Below are 25676 nucleotides of genomic sequence, written 5' to 3'. Positions count from 1 at the left end.
CATGGCCTGTCCGTCCGGCCCCCTTCGCCGCGCTCCTCATCTGCCCCGCGCCGAGCGCCGCCGCCGCCGCCGCCGCCGCTCCGCTGCCCGCGCCGCCAGCGGCTCCCGATGGAGACTGACGCGCCCCAACCCGGCCTCGCCTCCCCGGACTCGCCGCACGACCCCTGGTACGGCCCGGCCCGGCCCGGCCCGGCCTGCCTGGCCCGCGCCTGCCCCGGCCCCACCAACATGGCCGATCCGGGTCGGGCCGGGCCTCCCTGGGGCCCGGCCCGCGCCCCCTGCGCCCTGGCGCCCGGCGCTCACGCGGGCCCTTTGTGTCTCTCCTCCTCCCGCAGCAAGATGTTCATCGGGGGACTCAGTTGGCAGACTACGCAGGGTGAGCGAGCCCGGGAGCGCCCGCCGGCCGGGCAGGGCACCCCGGACCCCCCGGTGCCCCAGACCTGGACACCCCAGCCCGGCCCTGCGCCCTGCTGACCCCGGGCGCCCTCGCGCCTTCTTTCGCGCCCCGCCCGGGGACCCTGAGAGCGCAGGGCGATCTGCGAGCGCACACGGCCCAGCGGGTGGAGGGGAGCAAATGAGGAGGGTTCAGGGGGCATCGGAGGGTGGGCTGGGCCCCCGGGACCCGCCGGCGGCAGCGCCAACTCCGCTCGCACCTGCGGCTCAAACTTTTGTGAGGCTGCTCCGGGAGCGGCGGGAACCCGGCCGGAGACGTCCCCCCTCCAGCCCAGATCGGCCCTCCGCTTCCCGGGGGCCCGGTGGGCGCTACGAGGCTCTGTGGGAGCTGGGCGAGAGCGTGAGGGGGGCGGCCGCGGTGGAGAGCGCGCGGGCAGCTTGGCGCGGGGGCGGCCGGGCTCCGGGGTCACCAGGGGCAAAGGACGGGGGAGGGGGAAGGGCGCGGGGCCCGGGCTGGTCCGAAGGTAGGTGTGTGGTTACAGAAGGGCTGCGCGAGTACTTCGGCCAGTTCGGGGAGGTGAAGGAGTGTCTGGTGATGCGGGACCCCCTCACCAAAAGATCCAGGTGAGCCTCTCACCCCCTCCTCCTGCTCCTGGCTCGCCCCCCTCCACCAGCCACTCACTGCCTTGTAACCATCTGCCTCTCCTCACTACTCGCACAGGGGTTTCGGCTTCGTCACTTTCATGGACCAGGCGGGGGTGGATAAAGTGCTGGCGCAATCGCGGCACGAGCTCGACTCCAAAACAGTGAGTGGCCCTCGGGGCTTGGGGGTGTAGGGGTCCTTTGGGAGAGGGAGGCTGCCGGAGGAGAGGGTCAGGACTCTCCCCAGGGGACAGCTGGACAGGGTCTGTGAAGAAGAAGGGAGTTTTCTGAGAAAGAGGTCTGCCATGCTCTGAAACTTTGTCACAGAGTTGGTAGGAGAGGGAGGAGAAAAATCTCAGGCCTGCGATGAGATGCTAGGTGTCCCCTCCCCTAGTATGGGCGAGAAAAGAAGCAGCTACCACTCTCTTTCTGTAAGTACTAATCTTGATGCCTCAGAACAGAGCTTGGGGTGGGGCTAAGTCCCTCCCCTAGCCCAAATTGGGTGAGTCAGGGTTGCAGTGACCCACCCGGTGGCTTCTCTGAACTCTAACTAGTATTTGGCTCTTCCATACCCCCCACAACACACACACACTTTATTCCCCACTAATGGCAAAGCATCACTGAATCTCTCTCCTTCCCTCCTTTCTCCCCTGACTTTTGGTCAGTGAGCTCCTTGCTTTGTGTGGAAGACAGGGACTTGCTTTGGCCATGAAGGGGATTTATGAGAAGGGCACAAGGTTGCCTGGAAATGAGGCTTCAGAAGACTAGATCTTAGGAGAAGCTGCTTGTTTGGCATTCAAACTCCTGGAACATTTTGCTTCTATCTCAGTGCTCCCCAGTGCCTTAAACCCTGCAGGGGGCGCTAGCCAAGGACTGGCTTTAGGGGAGAGGAAAAAGAGAAAGTTAGGGGTTACTTTGTGATGGGGATGTCTGTCTGTCATGGGCCTGGGACAGTGTGATCTCCTCTCTCCACACTCCCCTACTCTCCCCCAGGCCTGGGCCTCCCTGCTTGGGTCAGTCATTGGCTCCTGTTTACCTGCAACAATAGCTGGTTGTGCCCAAGAATTTGTTAAATTACCGGCCTGTCCCAGCTCCTGTTATCTCTGCCCAGTGGCTCCCACTCCTGCTCAGCAGTAATGAGCAAATGAGGCCAGGCCTCAACTTTGCCGGCTCTGAAAGGATCTTCTTGGCGCAGCCTGAGTGACCCAAGCTGGAAATGGAGAGACAGTGGCCTATTGTTTTTGGTGATTATCTGCCATCAAGCTGCCTGTTCTCCTACCATCCCTGTCCTCAGAATGCACCGATGGCTTCTGCTGTGCTCAGGAAGCTGCGATTTAGGGGCTGGGGCTGGGGGGTGGAGGAGTGGAAGATTGATAAGGGGAAAGAAAGAGGAGGAGGAAAGAGGGTGAGATGAGTATCCTTATGAGATGAGACTAGCAAAGGGCAAGGGCTTTGTCTGTGTTTGGCGTCCTCCGGCCTTGGAAAGGTGGTGGGAGGAGATTTGCTGTGGGGAGTCTATTTTGGGTTCTAACTTTCACCTTTTATTTACTTGTTGGGATTTATTTATGTTCCCAACTGTGAGTCAGAGTGAAGGTGGAGTTTGTCAGGGATTGGGTGTGTGGGTCTGTGGCTTGGGTACTGTCTCTCCATCAGGCTCTGTGCAGGGGGACTGTGGTGTGTTGGTGACTGGGGAGGTTGCTTCTGGGATAAATGGGAGGATGAAAATATCCATAGAGCTATGGAATCAAAACTTCAGATGGGGGAAATGGGCAGCTCTGATTTTTCCTGGGGGCCCAATGGGACATCGCAGGAGAGGAGGCATGGCCCTGGTATGGATTTTGGAGATTACGTTTTGTGGACAGATTCCCGTCTGGGAGCCTCTAGGAGGCTAGTTTCTGGTATATGCCATTCAGGCAGAGAGAAGCCAGAATCAGTTACCTAGAACAAGACTGAGTTTTGAACAGAAGGAACTTTGGGAAAAGATAGATCTTCTCTGTGATTGGCTGGTGAACTTATGATGTCCACCCATGTGGGTGGCAAGAAACTCTAGTATGACCTGGCCTCATAGGCCCTGTGTTGATCACAGTGTGTCGTGCCCTGTATTTTGCTATTTGTCAGTACAGCTATAGTAGCCAGGAGTACCCGGGTGCATCTTGATTTTTCCCTTTGCTTGTTCACAGCCAAGGGCAAAGGTGACCTGCTGGTAATAGCACCTTTGTTTGTGCAATGAAGAGCAGTTCACAAAGGGCTGCTTTCACTCATGTTATCTCATTTGATTCCCCACAGCTGCCCCTGAGAAAAGCAGGTGTGATTGTCCCCACTTTGCAGATGGGGGAACTGAGGCTCAGGGGGTTCAAGTGAGTTACCAAGATCACAGGCTTGACAAATGGCCCAAAGTTTCTAAGTTCAAGTTCCAAGACCTTTCATATCACCAAAGACCCACCTCGTTCTGCTTTGCCCAAGCCTAGTTGCATTATCAGGGAGATGTTTGCTTATAGCCTCAGGAGGGCTGTTAAATGTTGATAACTATTGAGCCTACTCCTGGTGATTATGAACTCTCATCTTGTGGCCTTTTGCAGGTAAAGAGGATTTCTATTCACATTCATTTTTATCGTTCCAAAGCCTGAATTACTTGCCTTTTCTAGACAGATAGTTGTGTGAAGCCAGTTAGGCAGGGAAGGGCCTGCCACTCACTTGAAGCAGTAAGATTTGGATTACCTTTTTTGTTGTTGTTCTTGCTGTGAGATAGCATAACAATCTGTCAGATGACCCTTTGAGGTGTGTGTCATTTGCCCATTTTGCAGGTGAACTTGACCCCGAGGCTCAGAGAACTAAAATAACTGGTCCATGGTCTCACAGCTGGGAAGCAGTGTAAATAGTATTTGAACCCAGCAGCTTGATTTTTAAGGCCTAAATGCTTAAGGACCATACTTTCCTACTGGAGGCTGTTGTGGTTTCTGTCATCTTTGTGTCATTGGACAAGAGTTCCTCAGGGCTGAAGGCTATGTGGTCATCCATCTGAAATGTGATAACCAAGACACCTTCTACCTTTCCCTTCTCTTCCAGATTGACCCCAAGGTGGCCTTTCCTCGGCGAGCACAGCCTAAGGTAGGTGCTGGGAAGAGCTCAAATACTTCAGGCAATGCTGAGCAGTGATTTTCCCAGCATTCCCTGCTATGGAAGATACTTCTAGATGCTGCATCCCTTTAATACAGTTTCTGTGGGTCATGACCCACAGGTTGAGAACCACTGTTCTAGAACCTCTAGAGTGTTTCTGGAATGGGCTGGGGTGGGAGGAGGGGGATCCTTAATCTGTGGCCTGAAGACATTGTGCATCTTTCCAGCTAAGCTTTGGGGTGGACCAGAGAGGGGCTGCATGTAGTGGGAGAAAGGGGGTCCCTCAGGATTCACTGTCCTGTATTTGAAGCCAGTAGAGTTTGGAGCCTGAGTCTAATACCAGCCTCACAGGTCATAGCCTTGGTGCCCAGAGCCTCAGGGGTCAAACACAGGGCAGACTTTTCTCCTGAGGCTGAGTTAGATTCAGGCTAGGGAACTACTTCAGATGCCCCAGTCATCCTCTTACCCCTGCAGAGGGAGAAGGGACCAGGGAGTCTATCACCTGTTGTGTTTCAGCTTAAGTTTCTCTGGGTGCTCTCTTACCCTGGTGTTCTGGCGAGTTTTCTTGGAGAGGGGGACAGGCTGTGCCAAAAATGGATTTCTGAGCAGTTAAGGAATATAGCAATCAAAACTTTAGGTTCAGAACAGGAGCCTAAGGTTCTATTCCAAGCCACAGGGAAACTAGCCAGATCTTAAATTTTAAGTGATTGAATATAGGGGCAGGAGAATAGACTAATTACAATACAAGGAGTAAGGACCCCTGAGATTGCTGACTTATGTGTCCTAGGATGAAATCCCTCTCTAGGTCATGTTGGTTTTCCCCTATGCAAGGAAGTTGGTAAGAACTGGAGTACTTCAAGATTCTGAGCCAGTGAATTCCATCAAGGTCTGAAGGGAACGGAGCAGTTTTTAGGAGACAGGAAAGGGGCATCTCTGGAAGAGGTCCAGCAGAGGGCCTGAAAGCAATTATGCAGCAGGTATTCGAAGGAAGCCGCACCAGGGAGCACATGGTCGGAATTGGGTTAATTCCATTAAGCAGTTTGGTGACAGAAGGTGCTTTAGTGTTAGGATGGGGCTGGGAATTGTGCAGATTAGCCATGCGCTCCTGGGGTAATTAGGACCATGTGTTCTTCCTGAAACAGGGCTGGGGACACAGGGCCGCCAGAGGTTGGGTTGGGAGAAGGTTGATAAGGAAAATGTTGTCATTGAGTTTAGGGACATCCTGTGATGAGCTTTGGTGTTTCCCAGGAGTGCTGGTGGGGTCTTAGATTGTGGGTCTGAGACACTGGCCTGTCCCATTCCCTGTGTTAGTCCTTAGGGAACACATTTTCTGGACATAAGTCCCCAGGGAAGGAGGTAGGAGGGAGGCACACTCAAGCCAGCCAGGGTATGGGGTGCACAGCTGCCCATGACAGGCCTAGAGGCAGGGGTCCAAGGGAGAGCTTGGGGTGGGGGGGCTTCCAAAAGGCTGGGGCCACAGAGAGCTTGTCAGCTGGCATCCTGGCAGGGGGGCCTGAGCCCCTGCTGGTGGCGGTAGGCCACAGGACTCAGATGCCCACTTTCTCATTCCCTCCCCTAACAGATGGTGACTCGAACGAAGAAGATCTTTGTGGGGGGGCTGTCAGTGAACACCACGGTGGAGGACGTGAAGCAATATTTTGAGCAGTTTGGAAAGGTGAGTCTAAACTGAGTGTTTGCTGAGGCTGTGAATGCATTATAGAATGAGTTGGTAGCAAGTGGGGTCCAGCCAGGTAATGCCAATTCCTGTAAAAGGTGAAAGGGGGGCTGGCTCTGTGCGGGAGGCCAGGCCCATCTACCTTTCAGGCTCTTGGCCCATCTGTGGGCCTCAGACTCTGGATATCCCTAGGGAGAGGAAGCCACACAGTAGCTGTCCCTGTTGTTGCCTTTCCCCTGTATTTTTCTTTTGCTTATCTTCATGCTCCCGAGGGAGGCTTTGCTTCTGCAGCCAGTTCAATCCAGTTGCCCCTTGGCCTCCTGGGAGTTTGCACCTGTCCAGGCTACCAGCGGGCGGTTGCACCTTCCCCTACTCTTCCTGGTGAGGATGATAAGGAGGCAATAAATATGACTCCCAATTGCTTGCATAGGTGGGGGGGGGGCAGCTGAACCCCTAGGTATTGGGGAGAGCTGAAGAGGGTATTCCCAGATCTAATTAGGCCCAGAGGACAGGCTCTCATCTGTAAGGTACATGGAACTTTAATTTCTGGGGCTATGAAGAGGTAGATGTGGTGACATCAGACAATAGGGTGTCCTCTGAAAGGCGAGCAATATGAACAATATGAATGTCAGGGTCCCAATATGAATGGGGAGATGGTAGAGATGGGCCCAAGTTTGACATCTAGGATCTGAGGAGTGCTGCTTTGTTTGGGATGGGAGTCCCTGATCTTTATTCTCTCTGGAGGCTGAGTCTCTCTTTTCCCATCAAGGTAGGCCAAGGGAGATGTAGCTTGGGAAATGGGCAGTGAGCTTGAGGACTGGCTGGTCGGAGGGTTCCCTGGCCTGCAGGCGCTGGCGTTGTGGGGGCAGAGGTCCTAGCTCAGGCACCTCGGTGGGGACCCGGGTGCAGGACCGAGGGCAGGTCGGGCGGGCCCGGGCCCCAGAGGGAAGGGCGCTCCTGGGAAGCAGCAGGCCCAGCTCGGCTCCGGCAGGGTGTCTTTGTGTCTGAGCGCCGAGCATTAGAGCTCGCACTAATCTGATCCAGCAGCTGTGATTGGAGGCCGCCTGCCCCCGGGGCCGGCGTTGCCAAGGCAACCGGGCCCCAGGAGAAGCCGTCAGCGGCCGCGTCTTTTGTTCGGGCCTAAATCGGCGTTGGCATGTGAAACCGGCCCGGGGAGGCCAGGGGGAGCCGGAGAATAGGCTGCCAGGGAGCGAGGGGGACAGCCGGGAATGCCAAGGGCCCCGCGGCAGGGGGCCCCCCGCCCGGATCGAGGGGCCGCCGCCAAGGGTGGAACAATGGTCAGCCGCCATGGCTGCCACTCAGGCTTATCGGCCGCCGAACTTGGCGGCTCCCACTGGTCAGCAGGCCTCGACCGCCTCCCCTCCCCCCAACCCCGCCCGATCCCCCTGCCTTGGGTTCCCATGGAGACCAAAGCCTATTAAGGACACTGGCCCTGGAGCCTCCCCTCCTCTCAGCTGGCCCCAGGAGGGGACACCAATGGGGGTACCCTGGACTCCCACCCATTTTCTTTTGCACCCTGTCCTGGCCTCAAACCCTCTGTCCTGTTAGGGTGTGCAGCCAAAGCCCAGTGGCCTGAAGGGTGGAGGAAGCCAGAAATGGTGGAGTTGCAAGGTTGGGTTGAGGGAGGCCCAAGGGCTGTGGATTTGAGATGAATCAAATAGGATCAGATAGGATCCCAGAGTTATAGGATTAGCAAGAAGGATGTGGCTGATTCTTCCCTTTATTCATTCATTCATTCAAAAATAATAACAGCACAAGTCAAGGTGCCCTGTAGAATGGTTGTCATGGTCCTAACTGACACAGATGCTGTCCTTGCAGAACCTTCAAGGCAGTAGTGTTAGGTCGCTTTCTCTCTAGCCTTGACACTCTCCATCATGTGACTGTGGCAAGTCCCTCTGTGATAAAGATAATAGCCATTATTTATTAAGCACTTACTGAATCCTAGGTCCTATGAGTTGACAGTGTTACATGAATGATCTCATTTAATTCCTTGCTGTAAATAGACAGTTGCTCCCATTTCACAGAAACCAAGTCATAGAGACACGAAGCCACTTAACCAAGATTAACCACCAGTGAATGCAGGATCCAGGCTGTCCTTCTCCAAGCTTGTACTTTGATCACGACCATTCTTTCTGGGTTTCTGTTTTCCATTGGTTAAGGGAGGGGTGAGGAAGATGGGTAGGATCCGAAGTGTCTTTCCAGTCTAGACAGTCCAGATGATTTGAGATTGGGATTCAGTGTGGGTCGCTATGGGGACTATAAGGCCCCCCAGGGCAGGAAGCTCCCTGAGGAGAGAAATGTAATTAACCCTGGAGATTCTTCAGGAAACTGGCTCCCTCCTAGCTTGGCAGGGTCCTGGTTCTCCCAAGGGGGAGTCAGGTATAGCTTGATGGCTAAGGAGAGCTGAGGACCACCCTAGTTAAGGGTCTGCCCTTTTCACTTTAATGAGGCAGAGAAGGCCCTTTATAAGGCAAACAGAGGGAAGGAAAGTGGGGAAGAATCTGTGGGGAAGAATCTTTATCCTTTGGGGGCCTGACTATTTGGGTGAGGGGGAGAGTCAGGAGGAGGGATTGGGGTGTATATTGGAGGCAGCCGTTGATTTATACCAAGGGTCAATAAGACCTTAGCTAAGAGAGCAAGGAAGAAGCACCAGATGCAGGTAGAGGGAAGGAGGTGGGATCAGAAGAGAAGCTAAGGCCTTTGGCTATCATGTATCTAAGGGGATATCTTGAGGGAGCAACAAGAAGAGAGAGGAGACCAGGGTCCAGGAGAAGGTGGGCAATGTGGATACTCCCCCTTCCTCGGTTCCTTTCCCCTCCCCCAGCCAGTGGGAGGCAAGCAGCCCAGGCACTGAACTCTACTTTAATTACAGCCTCTAGCAAAAGGAAACCTCAATTAGAGGAAAAGATCTGTACCAGGAGAGGAGAGTCCAGTCTGGTTGCCGTCCGCCTTGCCTTTTGCAAAAAGGGAAGAGGCTTTTGCTTCCCCATCTCATAATCTTCCTCCCATATTTCCTTCCCTAGCACCTATCTTGTGCCTTCTCCTCCCTTGCTTGGTCTTATTGTGTGATTTTTAGCAGGTGACTTCACCTCTCTGAACCCAATTCCTTATCGGGGACCTTACCATGCAGGGAATGTTGGGAGGATGATGGGGCAAAATGCCAGGCATATATTTGGCATATTTGGAGCCTAATAAACAACAGGCTGGTCCTTTGAGAATCTGGTAGTTGAACAGGGGATGCTGGGGGGTCCACTGGGGTTGTCCCCTGCGTAGGGAGCAGATTCAGGATAAAGCCTAGAGTGGACAAGAGGAGAGCGCGGGTTGTGGGATTCCCTGTTCCTGGGTTGCGGTGGATCTCCTGGTGTCTGGAGGGTCTTCCATGGCGGGGTATCTTTCAGGTGGATGATGCCATGCTGATGTTTGACAAAACCACCAACCGGCACCGAGGTGAGTGTGGACCCCTCCCCCTACCCAGTGGGCCCTGTGGTCAGCTAAGGGGCTGTAGGTCACAGCTGCCCTTTCATCTCCCCTCCTGACAGCCTATTGCTGAGGATCACCATCCTCTCCCAGGCCTAGCCTTACAGAAGGCTTTTGTCCTGCCATTTCCTGTGCTAGAAACTTGTCCAATTGCAGACACTGGAGAGGAGCAGAGAAATAACCTCCAGTACAACCCCACCACCAACTGAGCCTTCCACGCCTGCCCTGGCTGGTGTCTGTCTCTGCTGGGGCTTACCTTGTCCCTAGTAACTAGAGCTGAGGCCAGGCTGCTCCAGGGTCAGGCTGACTCTGCAGCCCCAGGCAGCCTGCTCTTGCCCAGCCTCCACCCTCTACTCCCTTGCCCCTGAACCTGTGCGTATCTGGGCCACCCTGTGTGCACTGCCTGGTTGTTTTTTTCCCAAGGGCCTGGCCTTCTGAAAAATCACTTCCCAGTCCCTGAGGCACCCTCAGGAGGAGTCAGGGTTGTTTCTCCAGTTGCCTCAGGGCTTTGGGTCTTTTAAGTTTGTTTTGGGAATGGGGCATGTGTTCTGTGTGCGTATGTGTATATCTGTACATGTGAGTTTGTCTGCGTGTGAATATTTGTGTGTATCTGGTATGTCCGGGTAACTACATGTGTAGAGCACCAGCGAGTGTTTGTGTGATATGCTGGTACCTAGGTACATGTATGGTGTGTTTTTGTGTGTGCCTACATGTCACGCATGTGTTGTGTCCATTTCTGTGTTTGCGTTTGTGTATCTTTGTATAAGTTTCAATGAGCCTTTGTGTGTGCTCTTTCTTCTGTCTTTGGAAAATATCTGGGGATGAGGAAAACCATGTTGAATCTATTCTCATGGCAGCTCTTGCCACTTTCTAACTTGCTGTGTGACCTTGGGCCAGTTACTTCACTTCGCTGAGCTTATTTTTCTCATCTGTAATTTAGGACTTGAAACTTTGTCTCAGTGGTAGTTGAGAGTCTCCTAGGTGCTGGGCAGAGCCTTTCATTGACTCTCAGCCACTTGCCAGAGAGAAAGGGGTGGGGATATTGGTATGACTTGGGGTTGGGTTTTGACCACGATCTGTTCTGGCTCTGATCCTGCCTTTGCCCCTTGTCCAACCTCTAGGGTTTGGATTTGTCACATTTGAAAGTGAGGACATCGTGGAGAAAGTGTGTGAAATCCACTTTCATGAAATCAACAACAAAATGGTAAGCTGGGATTGGATGGGGCAGAGGTTGGGGAAAGACTGGGGCCCCAGACAGAGCCAGTCAGGGAAGCTTGGCAATTCTGGAGGTTGGCAGAGGGGCCTCACAGTAAGCAGAGGCAGACCCCTTTCTCCCACCCCCTGAAAATCTAGACGGGGAAGCCGTGTTACATGGCAGTTGATAGAGCAGATAACTTCTCCTTTCTGAGTCTCAGTTTCTGCATCTGTAAGATGGGAGTGGCAGCTTAGCACCTCCATGGTAGAGTTGGTGTAAGCATCAACGGACTGTTTGTGTACAAAACCATTTACACCGTTTCTAGAACATCGAGCACTTTATGATGGTAACTATGAAATTAATAATAAAGAGACTTGCCAGGGAACAGGAGGGATAGTGACCCTACGAAGGACTGACCACTAGATCTCATTGCAGGTGGAATGTAAGAAAGCGCAGCCAAAGGAGGTGATGTCACCCACAGGCTCAGCCCGAGGGAGGTCTCGAGTCATGCCCTACGGAATGGACGCCTTCATGCTGGGTATCGGCATGCTGGGTATGTGCTAGGCTTGCACCTGCGGCGACTTTCTGCCCAGAACTGCCCCAGTAGTAGCAGGGGCTGTGTGGGTGTTTCTTCTCCCTCTGTAGTGTGTCCTTCTGTCTGAATCATTGGGCTGGAGTGGGGTCTGGGGATTTGTCCGGCAGTCCTCCCCAAGGTGGGCTGATTTGTTTGGTGCATGCTGCCCTCTTGTGGTAACCAGAGGAATGGTCCGACTGTTCCTTAACTGACCCTTTGTCAGTCTGTCCCTCACTCCATTCATTCATGCATCTGGTAGTTATTGAGCAACTGTATATACCCGGCACTATGCCAGGAATTACATCGACTTGCCTTAGAACCTTATGGTCTAGCAGGGAAGACTAATAAGTAAGAAGATAAATAGATTTTAGATGCAGAAGTGTAGGGTACCAAGGGAACATGATCATGGGGAACTTGACCAAGACTTGGAGAAGCTGGAAAAGAAGTTATATTTAAGTTGAATGTGTAGGTCGAGTAGGAGCCAGTTATGGGAGGGCTGGGGAAAAGGAAAGGGAAAAAGTGTTCCAGGCAGAGGGAATAGCATTTGCAAAGGCCCCATGGCCTTTGGGAAGGCAAAAAGAAGGCTGCCTCTTCTTACTCATTCACCTCATATTTACTGAGCAGCTTCTGGGAGGCAGGGTGTCCCCTTCAAATGGGAGGCAGGAATAAATAGGTACTGTCACCACAAAGTGATTGGAGGCTGAGGGAGGCCCTAAACCTGCCTGGAGGTTGGGGAGACTTGGCTGGAGATGGGCCTTGGAAGTTTAACAGTAGTCAGCTGTGCTTTGGGTCCAGGACTGAGCTTGGCCCCAAAGAAGCTCACTGTCTCCCTGGAGGGATCAGATGTGTACACACAGAGAACAGTACAAGGAGGTTTTGGGGGGTTTTGAGACAGAATCTCAAGCTGTCGCCCTGGGTAGAGTGCCGTATCACAGCAACTTCCAACTCTTAGGCACAAGTGATCCTCTTGCCTCAGTTTTTCTGTTTTTAGTAGAGACGGGGTCTCGCTTTTGCTCAGGCTGGTTTTGAACTCGTGAGCTCAAGCAGTCCACCCACCTTGGCCTCACATAGTGCTAGGATTACGGGGTGCCTGACCAGTACAAGGAGGTCTTTATGCCAGGCACCCGGAGTTACTCTGGGAATTCAGAGAAGGTGCATCATGTGGGCTACAGGGCCAGAACTGGGATCACAGAAGAGGTGGGCAAGGGGAGCCTCCTCCAAATGGGGCATAATCTTTCTTAAAGTTTTTTTCCTTAACTTTTTATTTGGAAATAATTCCAAACTCTCAGACAGAGTCTCACTTTATTGCCCTTGGTAGAATGCTGTGGCATCACAGCTCACAGCAACCTCCAACTCCTAGGCTTAGGTGATTCTCTTGCCTCAGCCTCCTGAGGCGCTGGGACTACAGGCACCTGCCACAACGCCTGGCTATTTTTTGTTAGAGTTTGGCCAGGTCGGATTCGGGTTTGAATCCGCCACCCTTGGTATTTAGGGCCAGCACCCTACCTACTGAGCCACAGGCGCCACCCCACCCAGCTATTTTTTATTACAATTGCCATTGTTGTTTAGCTGGCCCAGGCAAGGTTCAAACCCTCCAGCCTTGGTATATGTGGCTGGCGCCATAACCACTGTGCTACCAGTGCTGAGCCTTCCGTGTGTATTTCTTAAGATTAGCGATATTTATTCTTTTTTTTTTTTTTTTGTAGAGACAGAGTCTTACTTTACCGCCCTTGGTAGAGTGCTGTGGCATCACACAGCTCACAGCAACCTCCAGCTGTTGGGCTTACTCAATTCTCTTGCCTCAGCCTCCCAAGCAGTTGGGACTACAGGTGCCCACCACAATACCTGGCTATTTTTTTGTTGCAGTTTGGCCAGGGTCGGGTTTGAACCCACTACCCTTGGTATATGGGGCCAGTGCCCTACTCACTGAGCTACAGGTGCCATCTGCGATATTTATTCTTTCACATAACCACAGTTTGGTTATCAACCTCATAAATTGATAATGATACAAATTTTTTGTTGATTCTTTTCTATTTTCCAAAGTTATCAATTGATCCAGTAATGTTCTTTTTTTTTTTTTTTTTGAGACAGAATCTAAAGCTGTCACCCTGGGTAGAGTACTGTGGCGTCACAGCTCACAGCAACCTCAAAATCCTGGGCTTAGGATGGCGCCTGTGGCTCAGTGGGTAGGGCACTGGCTCCATATACCGAGGGTGGTGGGTTCAAACCTGGCCCTGGCCAAACTGCAACAAAAAATAGCCAGCTGTAGTGGCGGACGCCTGTAGTCCCAGCTACTGGGGGTGGGGGTGCTGAGGCAAGAGAATCGCCTATGGCCAGGAGTTGGAGGTTACTATGAGCTGTGATGCCACAGCATTCTACCAAGGGCAACAGGGTGAAACTGTCTCAAAAAAAAAAAAAAATCCTGTGCTTAGGCAATTCTCTTGCCTCAGCCTCCCAAGTAGCTGGGACTACAGGCACCCGCCACAACGCCCAGCTGCTTTTTTCCTGTTGCAGTTGTCATTGTTGTTTTAGCAGGCCCGGTCTGCGTTCAAATCCCTCAGCCTTGGTGTATGTGGCCAGCACCCTACCCACTGAGCAGCAAGCACCACCTAGTAATGTTTTTGGGTTTTTTTTGCAGTTTTTGGCCAGGGCTGGGTTTGAACCCGCCACCTCCGGCATATGGGGCCGGCGCCCTACCCCTTTGAGCCACAGGCGCCACCCTAGTAATGTTCTTTATAGCATATTTTTGCCCTCCTGAACAAGATCCAGGCTAGAATCAGCGATTGCATTTAGTTGTCCTGTCTCTTTTACCTCCTTTGATCATGGAGAAAGGTTTCTTTTAAGGTGAATCATGATCTAGTTCTACTTCCATTTAAGGGGTAAAAGAAAGAAAGAATTTCTGTAACTAATAGTGGAATTAGTGATTAAAGGCTTAGATCCAGTCAGATCTGTATTTGAATCTCAGTTGCACTGTTATTACTAACTACGCGATTTTTTTCTTCAGGAAGGCAGAAAATCAGTGCTTAAATCACGAGCTCAGTTCAGATAATGATCATCAGTGTTAAGAAAGGGAACAACCAGGGTGATATGATAGAGATTGTAACTGATGGGAAGTCAGAGTCTCATGGGAAGATGTCTTGGAGTCTTACACAATGAGAGGGACTCAGGTGTGCATTAATCTGGAGAAGTGTGTTCTAGGCAGTGGCAATCGCATGTGCAGAGTCTATTAGGTGGGAATGAGCTTGGCAAAGTTGAGAAACATCAGGAAGCCAAAGTGGCTGGAGTAGAGGGAGAGGGACAGAGTGCAGGAGTTGAGGACAGGAGTGAGCAGGAGCCAGAGCACAGAGGGCTTTGGTAACGGGTTTAGATTATTCACAGACAATAAGCATCACTTATTTATAGTGTCAGTAAAATGGGGTTCCGAAAAGTTATCTACCTCTTAGGGTACTTGTGACGTTTAATGAGATAATAAAGTGTGCAATGTGCCCAGCGTGGGTCTTGGCATGCAGAATGTATTTGGAAGGTGCTACTGCTATTCATGATACGAAATGGTGCAGGGAAAATGAGTGGCTCAGATCTTTGCCCACTGAGCAGGGTCTGAGCTGTGGGTCGGGCATCTGACAATGCTCCCTTACCCTATCAGGCTACCCGGGTTTCCAAGCCACGACCTATGCCAGCCGAAGTTATACAGGCCTCGCACCTGGCTATACCTACCAGTTCCCAGGTAAGTCCTGCTTGGTATCCCTCTACTGCCAGCATGTCCCAAGTTCCTGGGCAGTCTGATTCCTTGGGGTGGTATCTAGGGGTGCATGGCTGGGAGTCTGCCTGCTGGAGGCTTGGAAGGAAGGGCATGTTTGAGGAAGGAGGGCCTCTCCCCACCCATTCCCTCCTCAACCCCTCCCCAGAAGCTGGGGGTAGGAGCTCCCAGTATGGCCCTGCATGGCACCATTCTCTCCCAGGCTGTTCTCTTTCTGCCTTTCTTTCCACCCCACCCATCTCCAGGGTTGCTACTTCCACCAAAGAGGGCCCTGGGCTTGTGGTGGGGGCCTCCCTGAAGGCCAATGTTGGTGTGTCTTCCTGGACACACTAATAATGACCAGGTGCTATTCAGAGCTCTTTCCAGATCAAACAAGGTTCTTGTACTGAGACCCTAAGTATTGAAAAACAATTTAAAAGCATTATGATCACCACCCTCATTTGTAATTCAACTGAAAAGTAACACTAGACTTTAAAATAAGTGTTAGGAAGCCCAGTGAAGTTCTGGACTTTCCCATGATGAGTATTCAATGTAGTTTTCTTGTTTTTCTTTTTTCTTTCTTTCTTTTTTTTTTTTTTTGAGACACAGTCTCACTCTGTTGCCATGGGTAGAGTGCAGTGGAGTCACAGCTCACAGCAACCTCAAACTCTCACTGAGACTATAGGCGCCCGCCCCAACACCTGGCTAATTTTTCTATAGAGACGGGGTCTCACTCTTGCTCAGGCTGGTCTCAAACTCCTGAGCTCAAGCAATCCACCTGCCCCAGCCTCCCAGAGTGCTAGTATTACAGGCACAAGCCACCATACCAAGCCTTAATGTTTTCTTTGAAATATCAACTACCAAACTTTTGTGAGGCCTTTAATGTATTCATTTGTGGTCTTATTTATGTGGAGGGTCTATAAGCACTTGCATCTTCTGTCCCTGGGGTGTTTAACTTGGGATCCTTCATATACATTACGTTATTTAATCCTTCTAATAATCTCATGGGGGAAGGATGTTTATCTCCCATCTTGTACATGTAGATGAGGAAACAGGCTCATGAGTTGCTAAGATGACTCAAATAGGAAGTGGCAGAGTTGGGACCTGAACCCAAGCTTGACCTATTCTAGGGCCATTGCTTTTCATTAGGAGCTTCCTCATCAAAAAAAAAAAAAAAAAAAAAAAGAAGGGGAGAGGTTTTGGTGGAATCCCAAGCCTTTAAGAAACACCCAGAATTGTACCTTTAACACTGCCCCATGGTATAGGTGGCAACTCCTCTCTCTCTCTCTGTCTTCTTCCCCTTCCTTGCCTACTGAGAACCATGCTCTCCCCATCCCCAGCTCTTGGGTCCTGTGCATGGCCTGTTCCCTCACCCAGTGTCCCTGTGGGTGTATTTGTCCTCCCTGGGCCATGTCTGAGGGGCCTCCCCTGCTTATTCTTAAGCTGTTTTACGTTTCATTTTAGAATTCCGTGTAGAGCGGACCCCTCTCCCGAGCGCCCCAGTCCTCCCCGAGCTTACAGGTCAGTCGCTCGGATTTCATATATCTCATAGGTCACACAGGAGACTAAGGGGCCCAGGGACCTTCAGGGGGAAAGCTAGCTGGGACCCTTTTCTCCTGCCCACCAGTTCTGTGTGTGGGGACACAGCAGATTGTGCCTGGGCACTGGCCAGTCTGGGTAGCTACATGGCCCTTAAGGGTGGGGCATAGGGCCAAGGCAAGCAGATGGAGGCAAAGTCACTCATTCATCCATTTGGCAAATATTTATCTAGCACCTCCTCTGTGCCAGGCACCATGAAGCTCTGGGATCGAGTGGTGAACAAGCCAGGGTCTCAAACTCATTGCAAAGTGGGCCGGGTGGGGACTTGTGCAGACCAGAGCCGGCATGCCTACACTCCGTGCCAGCCGGCTCCTGCAGGGAGGAGATGCACATTCGGTATTCTGAGCTCTCATTTTTCCGGAGAAGCCAGAAAACCATTTTGCTTCATAGGAAATTTTCAATTATTTTGAAGTATCAGCAAAAAACTAAAAAAAAAATTATTTTTATTTATTTATTTATTTTTTGCAGTTTTTGGCCAGGGCTGGGTTTGAACCCTCCACCTCTGGTATATGGGGCTGGTACCCTACTCAAAAACTCAAAAATTTTAAAACCCTGTGGGCCAAATGAAACATATCCCAGAGCTTAATTCAGTCCTGGAGCTGCCCATTGGCAATTTCTGGGCAAGTGGGATAAAGGTGCTTCATCGGTGGGTCTATTTCTCTGTCTGGTGGCTTCACTTGAGCCAGTGAGCTCAGCTACAGAGCTAGCCCTGAGCCCATTGGGCTATGAGCACATGGGGTGGGCTGCAAGGGGTTTCTCTGTCCAACCTGCTTCCCTCTCATCCTACCCCCAGACTCTCCCCCAACCTGGCCGTGTGTGAAGGATGTGAGCATGGACGCTGCTTTAGATGAGATCTAAACCCTGGGTGCTCAGGGTTCTCCCAAAATGAGGGGATGGGAAGATAAATGAAGTGAAGGAAGAGAACTCTGGAGATGGAGGTGATAGAGGCTATTCCCTGAGTGGATGAAGAGTTTGACCAGCAGTTGCAGGGGTAGGGGGCTACTAGGGGATCCTTGTTCCTCATTTAAGAACTATGTGTTGAGGACCTACTGCGCATGGGACACTCTCACGGGCCCTGGGGGCAGAGCAGGGACAAGACAGGCAGGCCCTGCTCCCTGGAGGTTGCAGTCTATAGAGGGAAACAAATACTTTTAATCAAATAAGTAATCTTTACATTGTGGTACACAGGGCACTTGTTAGGGTTGGCTACCTGACTTTGCTCTATGGAAATGCTTCAGTGGACCAAAAACCAGATCTCAAAATCCATTCCTGCCCTTAAAACTCTTGGTGGGGAGGGGGAGTGGCGCCTGTGGCTTAGTGAGTAGGGCGCTGGCCCCATATACCGAGGGTGGCAGGTTTGAACCTGGCCCCGGCCAAACTGCAAACAAACAAAAAATAGCCGGGCATTGTGGCGGGCGCCTGTAGTCCCAGCTACTAGGGAGGCTGAGGCAGGAGAATCGCCTAAGCCCAAGAGCTGGAGGTTGCTGTGAGCTGTGATGCCATGGCACTCTACCGAGGGTGACAGAGTGAGACTCTATCTCTAAAAAAATATATATATCTTGGGGGGAAGGAAAACTTGAGGAAAGAAATGCCCCCTTAATATATATCTTGGCAGGTGGGGGAGTGGGTTCAAGGCTCAGGAATTCTTGAATGTCTGGGGCCTGAACTTTTCTCTTGCCTTGGAGAAAAGGGGCTGTGGGTGTTTCTTTCATGCATTTCAATAAATATTTATTATGGGGTGGTGCCTGTGGCTCAGTGAGTAGGGTGCCGGTCCCATATGCCGGAGGTGGTGGGTTCAAACCCAGCCCCGGCCAAAAACCAAAAAAAATAAATAAATATTTATTATGTCACATGCTGTTCCAGGCACTGGGGATATAACAGTAAATGAGACAGACAAGGTCCCTGCCTTCCTGAAGCTAATATTCTAGAGGAGGGTGACAGTAACAAACTAGTAAATAAGATATTTTCAGAGAGTGAGAAATTCCATCAGGAATATAAAGCAGAGAGATGTGCTAAAGCATTAGGGTTGGGGGCAGGGGCTGGGGATAGTCAGGGAGGGCTTCTTGGAGGAGGTTATATCTTCAGTGAGAAGACTCCAACTCTGTGGATATCTTAGGAAAGACTCCTCAGAGTACAGGAATCTTCCAGCTCAAAGGCCTTGCCAGGGATGTCCAGAGGCCTTGCCTGGGATCCCTAGCTCCAGATCTTATTCCAGTTCAGGGCCAGGGTCACCACCATAACCTCAAGGGTCACCTCTTGGGATGGGAGACCTTCACTCCTCACCAGGGCTGCAAAGGCCAGAGCTGAGCCATAGAGGGTGCTCACTTCTAAGCCCCAGGAGCTCCAGGCTCAAGCCCCAGCCTCCTTCCAGCCCCCTACCCCACCCAGTTATTTAAACAGAGGTCCCTCTACTCCTTCAGTGACAAGGTGAGGTGCTGGGCATCGTGGAAGAGAGGGCAGACAACAAACAAGGGGATAGCAAGATGCCTGTGTATGGGGAGGGCATGACAGAAAGAGGCCAAGGGAACTTGGGGTAGGGAGTGGTCACTTTGGCTAAGTGCCTGGGAAGGCCCTGAGAGGTGCTTTTGGGGAAAAGGGGTGAAGCAATCAGGGCCTCAGCGTGACCCCCGCAGGGAGCTCTAGTACCTAAATTATACCTTACCTTGAGGCAGTAGGCCTGAATTGCTGTCCCCGTTCACCAGCCATAGTCTGCTGGGGCTGGGAACAGGGGCATCACCTTCTGAGCACCTCCAGGCTTGGTGACCCCTGTTCTGCTAAAGGCACTCTGGAAAAGGGGGCAACTTCTAGTAACACACATAGCAGCTTGGGCTAGGTGCCCTGCCTGCACCTTCTGTGAGTTTTGGGTTGTTCAAAACTGAGAAAGTAAGCAGCTCAGCCTCAGCTTCAGCCCTGTGTCCCTTGAGTCTAGGGCTAAAGCTGAAGCTGAGCTGCTTATGTTCTCTCCTACCTTTTCCCATCCATTCCATGAGTCAGGACACAATGGCAGCCCAAGGCAGCTCTTTCTGCCTGGACCCTGAGGCTGCACTGACCCCTCTGAGGCAGGGTCCAGCTGAAGAGGCTCTGCCTAGAAGGTAGAGGCCTCCTTCACCCACCTCTGCCCCTCTGCACCACACTGATGTGCCTATGTTCTTTCTTTCAGCAATTCCTCTCACTGCTTATGGACCGATGGCGGCGGCAGCAGCAGCAGCAGCTGTGGTTCGAGGGACAGGTGAGGCTTCTGGGGTGCAGGAAGCGAGGGAAGCGAGTGAAGCAAGTGTAGGGAACAGAGAAGTCCAGAGGGGAAGGGAGGTGGCCACCACCACCCCTTTGCGGTGGGACTCCTTTACTCATTCACTCAACAAGTATTGACTGATCCCCTGGCACTGGCTGGCCAGCCAGGAAGGAAACTGGCAGGTTCTCTGTCTCCCAGAGCCTACAGGCTTGTGGGGGCTTCAGATACTAAAAAAGCAATAATACTGATGGCTGACACTGCTCTGCTACAGATCATCAACTCCAGAGAAGCTCAGCTTGGGGCCTTTGGGGCAGGCCAAAGAAGGCAGACAGGAGGAAAGTTTTTTATGGCTAAGGGAACAGTGTGTGCAAAGGCTTGGAGACCAGTGAGCATGGGGAAAGTGCCAAGTAGGGTGCGGGGAGGAGGAGGAAGGAGGACAGGTATTGGAAAGACAGTGGATATTTTCAAGCCACAGTTATTACTAAGTGGTCAGACAAGAAATGATGGCAGTCTGGGCTAGGATGGCAGAGTGGATGGACTTGGAGAGATATCCAGGAGCTGCCCTCCCAGGACCTGCTGGGTTGTGGAGGTCAAGGTCAGGGTGAGAAGAATGGGTTTGGGGGGAGGTGCCGTGGGGCAGCAGTAGTCACTGGGGCTTTCACCTTCTTCTTTCTGGGTTGCCAGGCTCTCACCCCTGGACGATGGCTCCCCCTCCAGGTTCGACTCCCAGCCGCACAGGGGGCTTCCTGGGAACCACCAGCCCTGGCCCCATGGCCGAGCTCTATGGGGCGGCCAACCAGGACTCAGGGGTCAGCAGTTACATCAGCGCCGCCAGCCCTGCCCCCAGCACTGGCTTTGGCCACAGTCTTGGGGTGAGTGGCTAGGCTTGGTGGCCTCCATCTCATACCCCACCTCCCACCCCCACCTTGGAAGACCCCAACATTGGGAGAGCGAGAGGTCTTGATGTCTTCAGGGGCAAAAAGAGGGCGAGGAAAGATGGATGGATAAAGAAATAGACCCTAGAGGGAACATTGAGGGTTATCATTCTTTCAGTAGGCACCTAGTCGTCACCCTCTATATGCCACGCACTAATGATGGGCTCTAGGGTTGTGCAAATGAGACACACACCATCTGTGCCTGCATGGGGGTTAGATTCCAGCTTGAGTAAGGGTTATGTGCAGATTCCCAGGGCCTACCACAGAGAATTTTCTAGCAGCGGGGACAATTTGGACAGGTAGAGAGGGGTCTGTGCCTCACTTGAGTTTCCTGTGCAGAGAGAAGGAGCCCCTGGGCTATCTCTACTTTTCCCAGGAATCTAGGAGTCAAATTCCTTTCTTTTCAGGGACCCTTGATTGCCACAGCCTTCACCAATGGGTACCACTGAAGCAGGGGACAGTGGCAGGAGGTGAGGAGGTGAGGAGGGGTGGGAGTGGAGGTGGTACTTGGGGAGCTGGTCCCGGACGATCTGGTCTGGGACACAGACCCCAGCCCTGCCCTTGGGAACCCACAGTCCCTGGAGAACACAGACCTTTATATCAGCAATGGTCAATAAATTTTAAATTTATTTAAATTTAAATGACCTGCTACATTTTAAAATATAAATTAAAACAGCAGTAAGGCATCACATTCCACCTATCAGGTTGGCAAAGGTATTTTAACATTGGTAATGCCCAGCATTGGTGTAGGCATGGGGTGAACAGTGGGTAGGTACACTGGCTCAGGTTTTCCAAGGAACAGTGTGACAGTGTTTGTCTAGATTTCAAACATTTATGCCCTTTGACCCAACAAATCAGCTTCTAGGCATTTATTTATTTATTATTTATTTTTTTGTGACAGAGTCTCACTATGTCACCCTCAATAGAGTGCCATGGCGTCGTGACAGCTCACAGCACAACCTCCAACTCTTGGGCTTGAGTGATTCTCTTGCCCCAGCCTCCCAAGTAGGTGGGACTACAGGCTCCTGCCACAATGCTCGGCTATTTTTTTTGTTGCAGTTGTCATTGTTGTTTAGCAGGCCCGGGTCAGTTCAAACCCACCAGCCCTGGTGTATGTGGGAGGCTCCCTAACCACTGAGCTCCAGGCTCCAGGCCCTAAGAGTTTATTTATTTATTTATTTATTTATTATAGAGTCTCACTAAGTTACCCTCGGTAGAGTACCGTGGCATCATAGCTCAACAGCAACCTCTAACTCTTGGGCTTAAGCGATTTTCTTGCCTCAGCCTCCCAAGTAGCTGGGACTACAGGCGCCCACCACAACGCCTGGCTATTTTTGTTGTTGTTGTTGTTTAGCAGGCCCAGGTCAGTTCAAACCCACCAGCCCTGGTGTATGTGGGCGGCTCCCTAACCACTGAGCTACAGGCTCCAAGCCCTAGGTGTGCATTTATTTATTTATTTATTTATTTATTACAGAGTCCCACTAAGTTACCCTAGGTAGAGTGCCGTGGCATCATAGCAACCTCTAACTCTTGGGCTTAAGCGATTCTCTTGCCTCAGCCCCCCAAGTAGCTGGGACTACAGGCGCCCACCACAACGCCCAGCTATTTTTTTGTTATTGTTATTTTTGTTGCAGTTGTCATTGTCGTTTAGCTGGGTTTGAACCCACCACCCTCAGTGTATGTGGCTGGCACCATAACCACTATGCTATGGGAGCTGAGCCTAGGTATTTATTTTTAAAATTGGAAATAACTGAGATGCCCGTGGAAAGGCGAGTAGTTAAATAAATTAGAGCATCTGCATGTGATGAGCTGTTACACAGCTATTGAAACAGAATATTGGCCAGGCATGTTGGTTCACACCTGTAATCCTAACTCTTCTGGAGTATCACTTGAGGCTAAGAATGAGTCCCTGTCTCTACAAAAATTGGAAAAATTAGTCGGGCATGGTAGTGCATACCTGTAGTCCCAGAGACTTGGGAAACCAAGGCAGAAGGACTGATAGAGCCCAGGAGTTTGAGCTTACAATGAGATATGAAGATGCCACTGAGAGACATTGTCTCACAAACGAAACCAAACCAAGATAACGCTGACACACAGGCTGAGTCCACAGTCATCACAGATGGTGAAGGACTATACAAACTGGTAACCGGTAACATTTTGTTCACTCACTAATTCAGTCAAATACTTATTGAGCCCTATTCCAGGGAACAAGACAGACAAGGCCCTCTCTCATTCTACAGATGAGAAAACCAAGTGATCAAATGAGATCATTCCAGATCATGTGTGAGGGGGCTGTTTTAGATTAGAAGTTCAAAGAAGGTGTCTGAGAGACGAGTATAATTTATATGTGAAATGCAGCCATTCAAAATCTAGGGAACGAGCCATCCATACAGGGATCAGACTGCGAAGGCTGTGAACAAAGCTATTCTGGGTGGGAACTTGGGAATGATAATGTGTGTTCTGGGGGTACACCTAACCACCCACTGTGTTCCCAGTGCCCCAGCCTGCAGCTGACTGAGGACCACGAGTGAGCCAGCGAGGGGGCAGGACACCTCAGCCGCAGCCGCCGCCCCCTCCCCTGCAGCGACTCGGACGCTACTGCCTGCCCCCACCTGTGATGTCTGGCTCCCCTACTAACCTCCCCCCTCTTTTGCCCACCTGTGCTCCGTCCCCCTTGCCCCTGTCCCACCCGCTTTTATTTATTTTGGATTAGCCGGTTGCCCCCCATCCCTACCCTTAACTCCTCCCCTTGGGCCTGTGCCCCCTCCTTGCCGCCCCCATAGGACCGTTTTGTATTTGTGCATAGTTAGAGAGAGGGCGGAGGGAGCCTGCTATAGGCCACAATCCCAACTCCTGTTTTTTTATTCTGATTTTCCCTTCTTTTATTCTTTCCCTTTTTTTTTTTTTTTTTTTAAAGCAATCCGTTTTTAAACTATTTCTAGGTTTGTGAATGTGAAGCCCCAGGCCGCCGGGGGCAAGGGGCCAGGTGCCCCCCCCCCACCAGCTGAGAACAAAGTGTCTATGTGGGTGTGGGCCCCTGGCCGCCTCCCTCCAGCCCTGGACAGGAGGGCAGGGCTGCGGGTAGGCCAGGCCGAGCCCCTGGAACCATCCCGTCCTGTATCATATGTAAATACTGTGAGGTGAAGCCCCCACCCCTCTCTGAGACCCCTCTGGAGTGAGGGTCTCCCCCCATCCCCTGTTTCTGTCCCCTCAGACGCCGTTACTGTAAGCTTGCAGGCCTCAGCTGTGGCAGTGGCAGGCCAGCTCTCTCAGGCCCTCAGGGGGCCTGCTCACCCCGAAAACCCAGTGAAAGGGGTAAGGGGCACAGGAAGAGAAGGGCTTGCCCGAGCCATTGCTGGAAAGGAATTAACTCTCCAAAGGTCTCCCCTGCCCCTTACCTAGGCTGGGCCTCCAGGGTTTTTGCTGAGTCAGCCCTGACATGAGTGGGCGTCCAGGGGCAATTTGGTAAAGCAAAGGGCTTCTCAGGGAACCCCCACATTCTCTTACTGAAGTTTCCCACCAGGATGGTCTCATGGCCAGAACCCCTTAGCAGCCCCTCACCCCAAAGCCCCCTTCAAAAGAAAAATAAAGAGGCTCAGAGTATAAATCTTCATGGATAGTAACCTGGCTGGCTTGGCAGGGCTGAGGCCCTCCTTGTCATCCCATTTCTCTGCCGCCCTCTTCACCAGGTCTGAGGCTAAGGGCCTAAGCTCCCTTCCTCATGATAGCCCCCACCCATTAAACCCCCACTTTGGAGAGTTAATTGTCTGTGTGAGGTGCTTTACCGATTAGCCCTGAGAACACAAAGCAATAATCTTTGTAACTGAGATGCGCGGCTGTTTGTCTTTTTGGTTTTTTTTTTTAATGTTTCCTAATAAAAAAGAAGCTGCATTTTATTGGTTTTTATTTTTAATTTTCTACACATTTGAGCTGAGTTCTGAGAGACTTAGCTTCCCTCTTCTCCTAGTTCCTTAAGCCTCCATACCCTGCTGGGCCCATCCTTGGGCTCAGGTCCCTAGAATTCCGTTTTCTGATTGGTTTGGGGAATTTTTTTTTTTTAAGATGTTACATGGTGTTTCGAAGCCAGCAAGTTACCACCCTCCCGTGTCTCTTCTCTCCACATCTGTAACTTCTTTTTCCAGGTTTTATTTTCAGTTTTAAATTCCTAATAAATTATTTGAAAACGGTGCTGGGCTTATGCATGTTGTCTGTCTGCCTTAAGTTTGAGGTACGCTCATTTTCCATCCACTTAGGGTCCTGGCTGGATTCAAGAATTAAGTTGACATAAACTAAAAATTTTTTTTTTTTTGAGACAAGAGTCTCACTATGTTGCCCTAGGTAGAGTGCCATGGCAACACGGCTCACAGCAACCTCAAGTGATTCTCTGGTCTCAGTCTACCAAGTAGTGAGACTATAGGCACCGGCCACAACACATGTTTTTTTTTTTTTTTTTTTTGAGATAGAGTCTCAAGCTGCCCCCCTGGGTAGAGTGCCATGGCATTACAGCTCAGAGCAACCTCTAACTCTTGGGCTTAAGTGATTCTCTTGCTTCAGCCTCCCAAGTAGCTGGGACTACAGTTGCCCGCCACAACAGTCGGCTACTTTTTTTGTTGCAGTTGCCATTGTTGTTTTAGCTGGCCTGGGCCAGGTTCAAACCTGCCAGCCTTGGTATCCTATCCACTGAGCTACAGGTGCTGCCCTACACCTGGTTATTTTTAAAGATGGGGTCTCGTTCTTACTTAGGCTGGTCTCAAACTCCTGAGCTCAAGCAATCTGCCCATCTCGGCCTCCCAAAGTGTTAGGATCACAGGCTTGAGCCACCGTGCTGGGCCTACATAAACTAAATTAACAGGAGAAAAGGATACACATTTATTCATTTGTTTTTAGAGACAGAGTCTCACTTTGTCACCCAGGCTGGAGTGCAGAGGTACAATCATAATTCACTGTAACCTTGAACTCCTGGGCTCAAGCAATCCTCCTACCTTAGCCTCCCAAAACTCTGGGATTGCAGGCATAAGCCGCCACACCCAGCCCCTAGAAAAGCCTAGAAATGTATTTAACACAAGTTTTACATGGACAC

General features: G+C 51.4%; 3 protein-coding genes across 15 annotated transcripts in view; 2 read left to right on the top strand and 1 right to left on the bottom strand.

Annotated features, from left to right (window-relative positions):
* On the top strand, positions 1 to 24784 carry MSI1 (musashi RNA binding protein 1). Of its 13 annotated transcripts, none has more exons than XM_053588258.1 (15): positions 1 to 167; positions 336 to 376; positions 939 to 1017; positions 1115 to 1199; positions 4102 to 4143; positions 5735 to 5827; positions 9247 to 9295; positions 10447 to 10529; positions 10956 to 11073; positions 14738 to 14818; positions 16295 to 16351; positions 19590 to 19658; positions 20346 to 20533; positions 21004 to 21066; positions 23092 to 24784. In XM_053588258.1, exons 1-14 carry the CDS (start codon positions 109 to 111, stop codon positions 21043 to 21045), a joined length of 1086 nt encoding a protein of 361 aa, XP_053444233.1. In that variant the 5' UTR covers positions 1 to 108; the 3' UTR covers positions 21046 to 21066; positions 23092 to 24784. The 13 variants fall into 13 exon arrangements, 11 of the variants coding, with proteins under 11 accessions (XP_053444233.1, XP_053444234.1, XP_053444232.1 ...); XM_053588259.1 differs by having other exon boundaries at positions 936 to 1017; positions 20379 to 20533; XM_053588257.1 differs by having other exon boundaries at positions 936 to 1017.
* The window catches only part of SIRT4 (sirtuin 4), an 82109-nt gene continuing 63994 nt past the window's right edge, over positions 7562 to 25676 (bottom strand). Inside the window, exon 5 of the mRNA XM_053588272.1 lies at positions 7562 to 7743. The gene's annotated coding sequence lies outside the window, so the exon portion shown is untranslated. The remainder of the gene's footprint in view (positions 7744 to 25676) is intronic.
* The window catches only part of PLA2G1B (phospholipase A2 group IB), a 23372-nt gene continuing 21313 nt past the window's right edge, over positions 23618 to 25676 (top strand). Inside the window, exons 1-2 of the mRNA XM_053589376.1 lie at positions 23618 to 23736; positions 23811 to 23911. Of these exons, the coding sequence (XP_053445351.1) occupies positions 23618 to 23736; positions 23811 to 23911 (220 nt within the window). The remainder of the gene's footprint in view (positions 23737 to 23810; positions 23912 to 25676) is intronic.

This window comes from Nycticebus coucang, chromosome 4 (genome assembly GCF_027406575.1).
Source record: "Nycticebus coucang isolate mNycCou1 chromosome 4, mNycCou1.pri, whole genome shotgun sequence".
Classification (NCBI taxonomy): Eukaryota; Metazoa; Chordata; class Mammalia; order Primates; family Lorisidae; genus Nycticebus; species Nycticebus coucang.
This window is presented reverse-complemented; position numbering and strand designations above follow the sequence as displayed.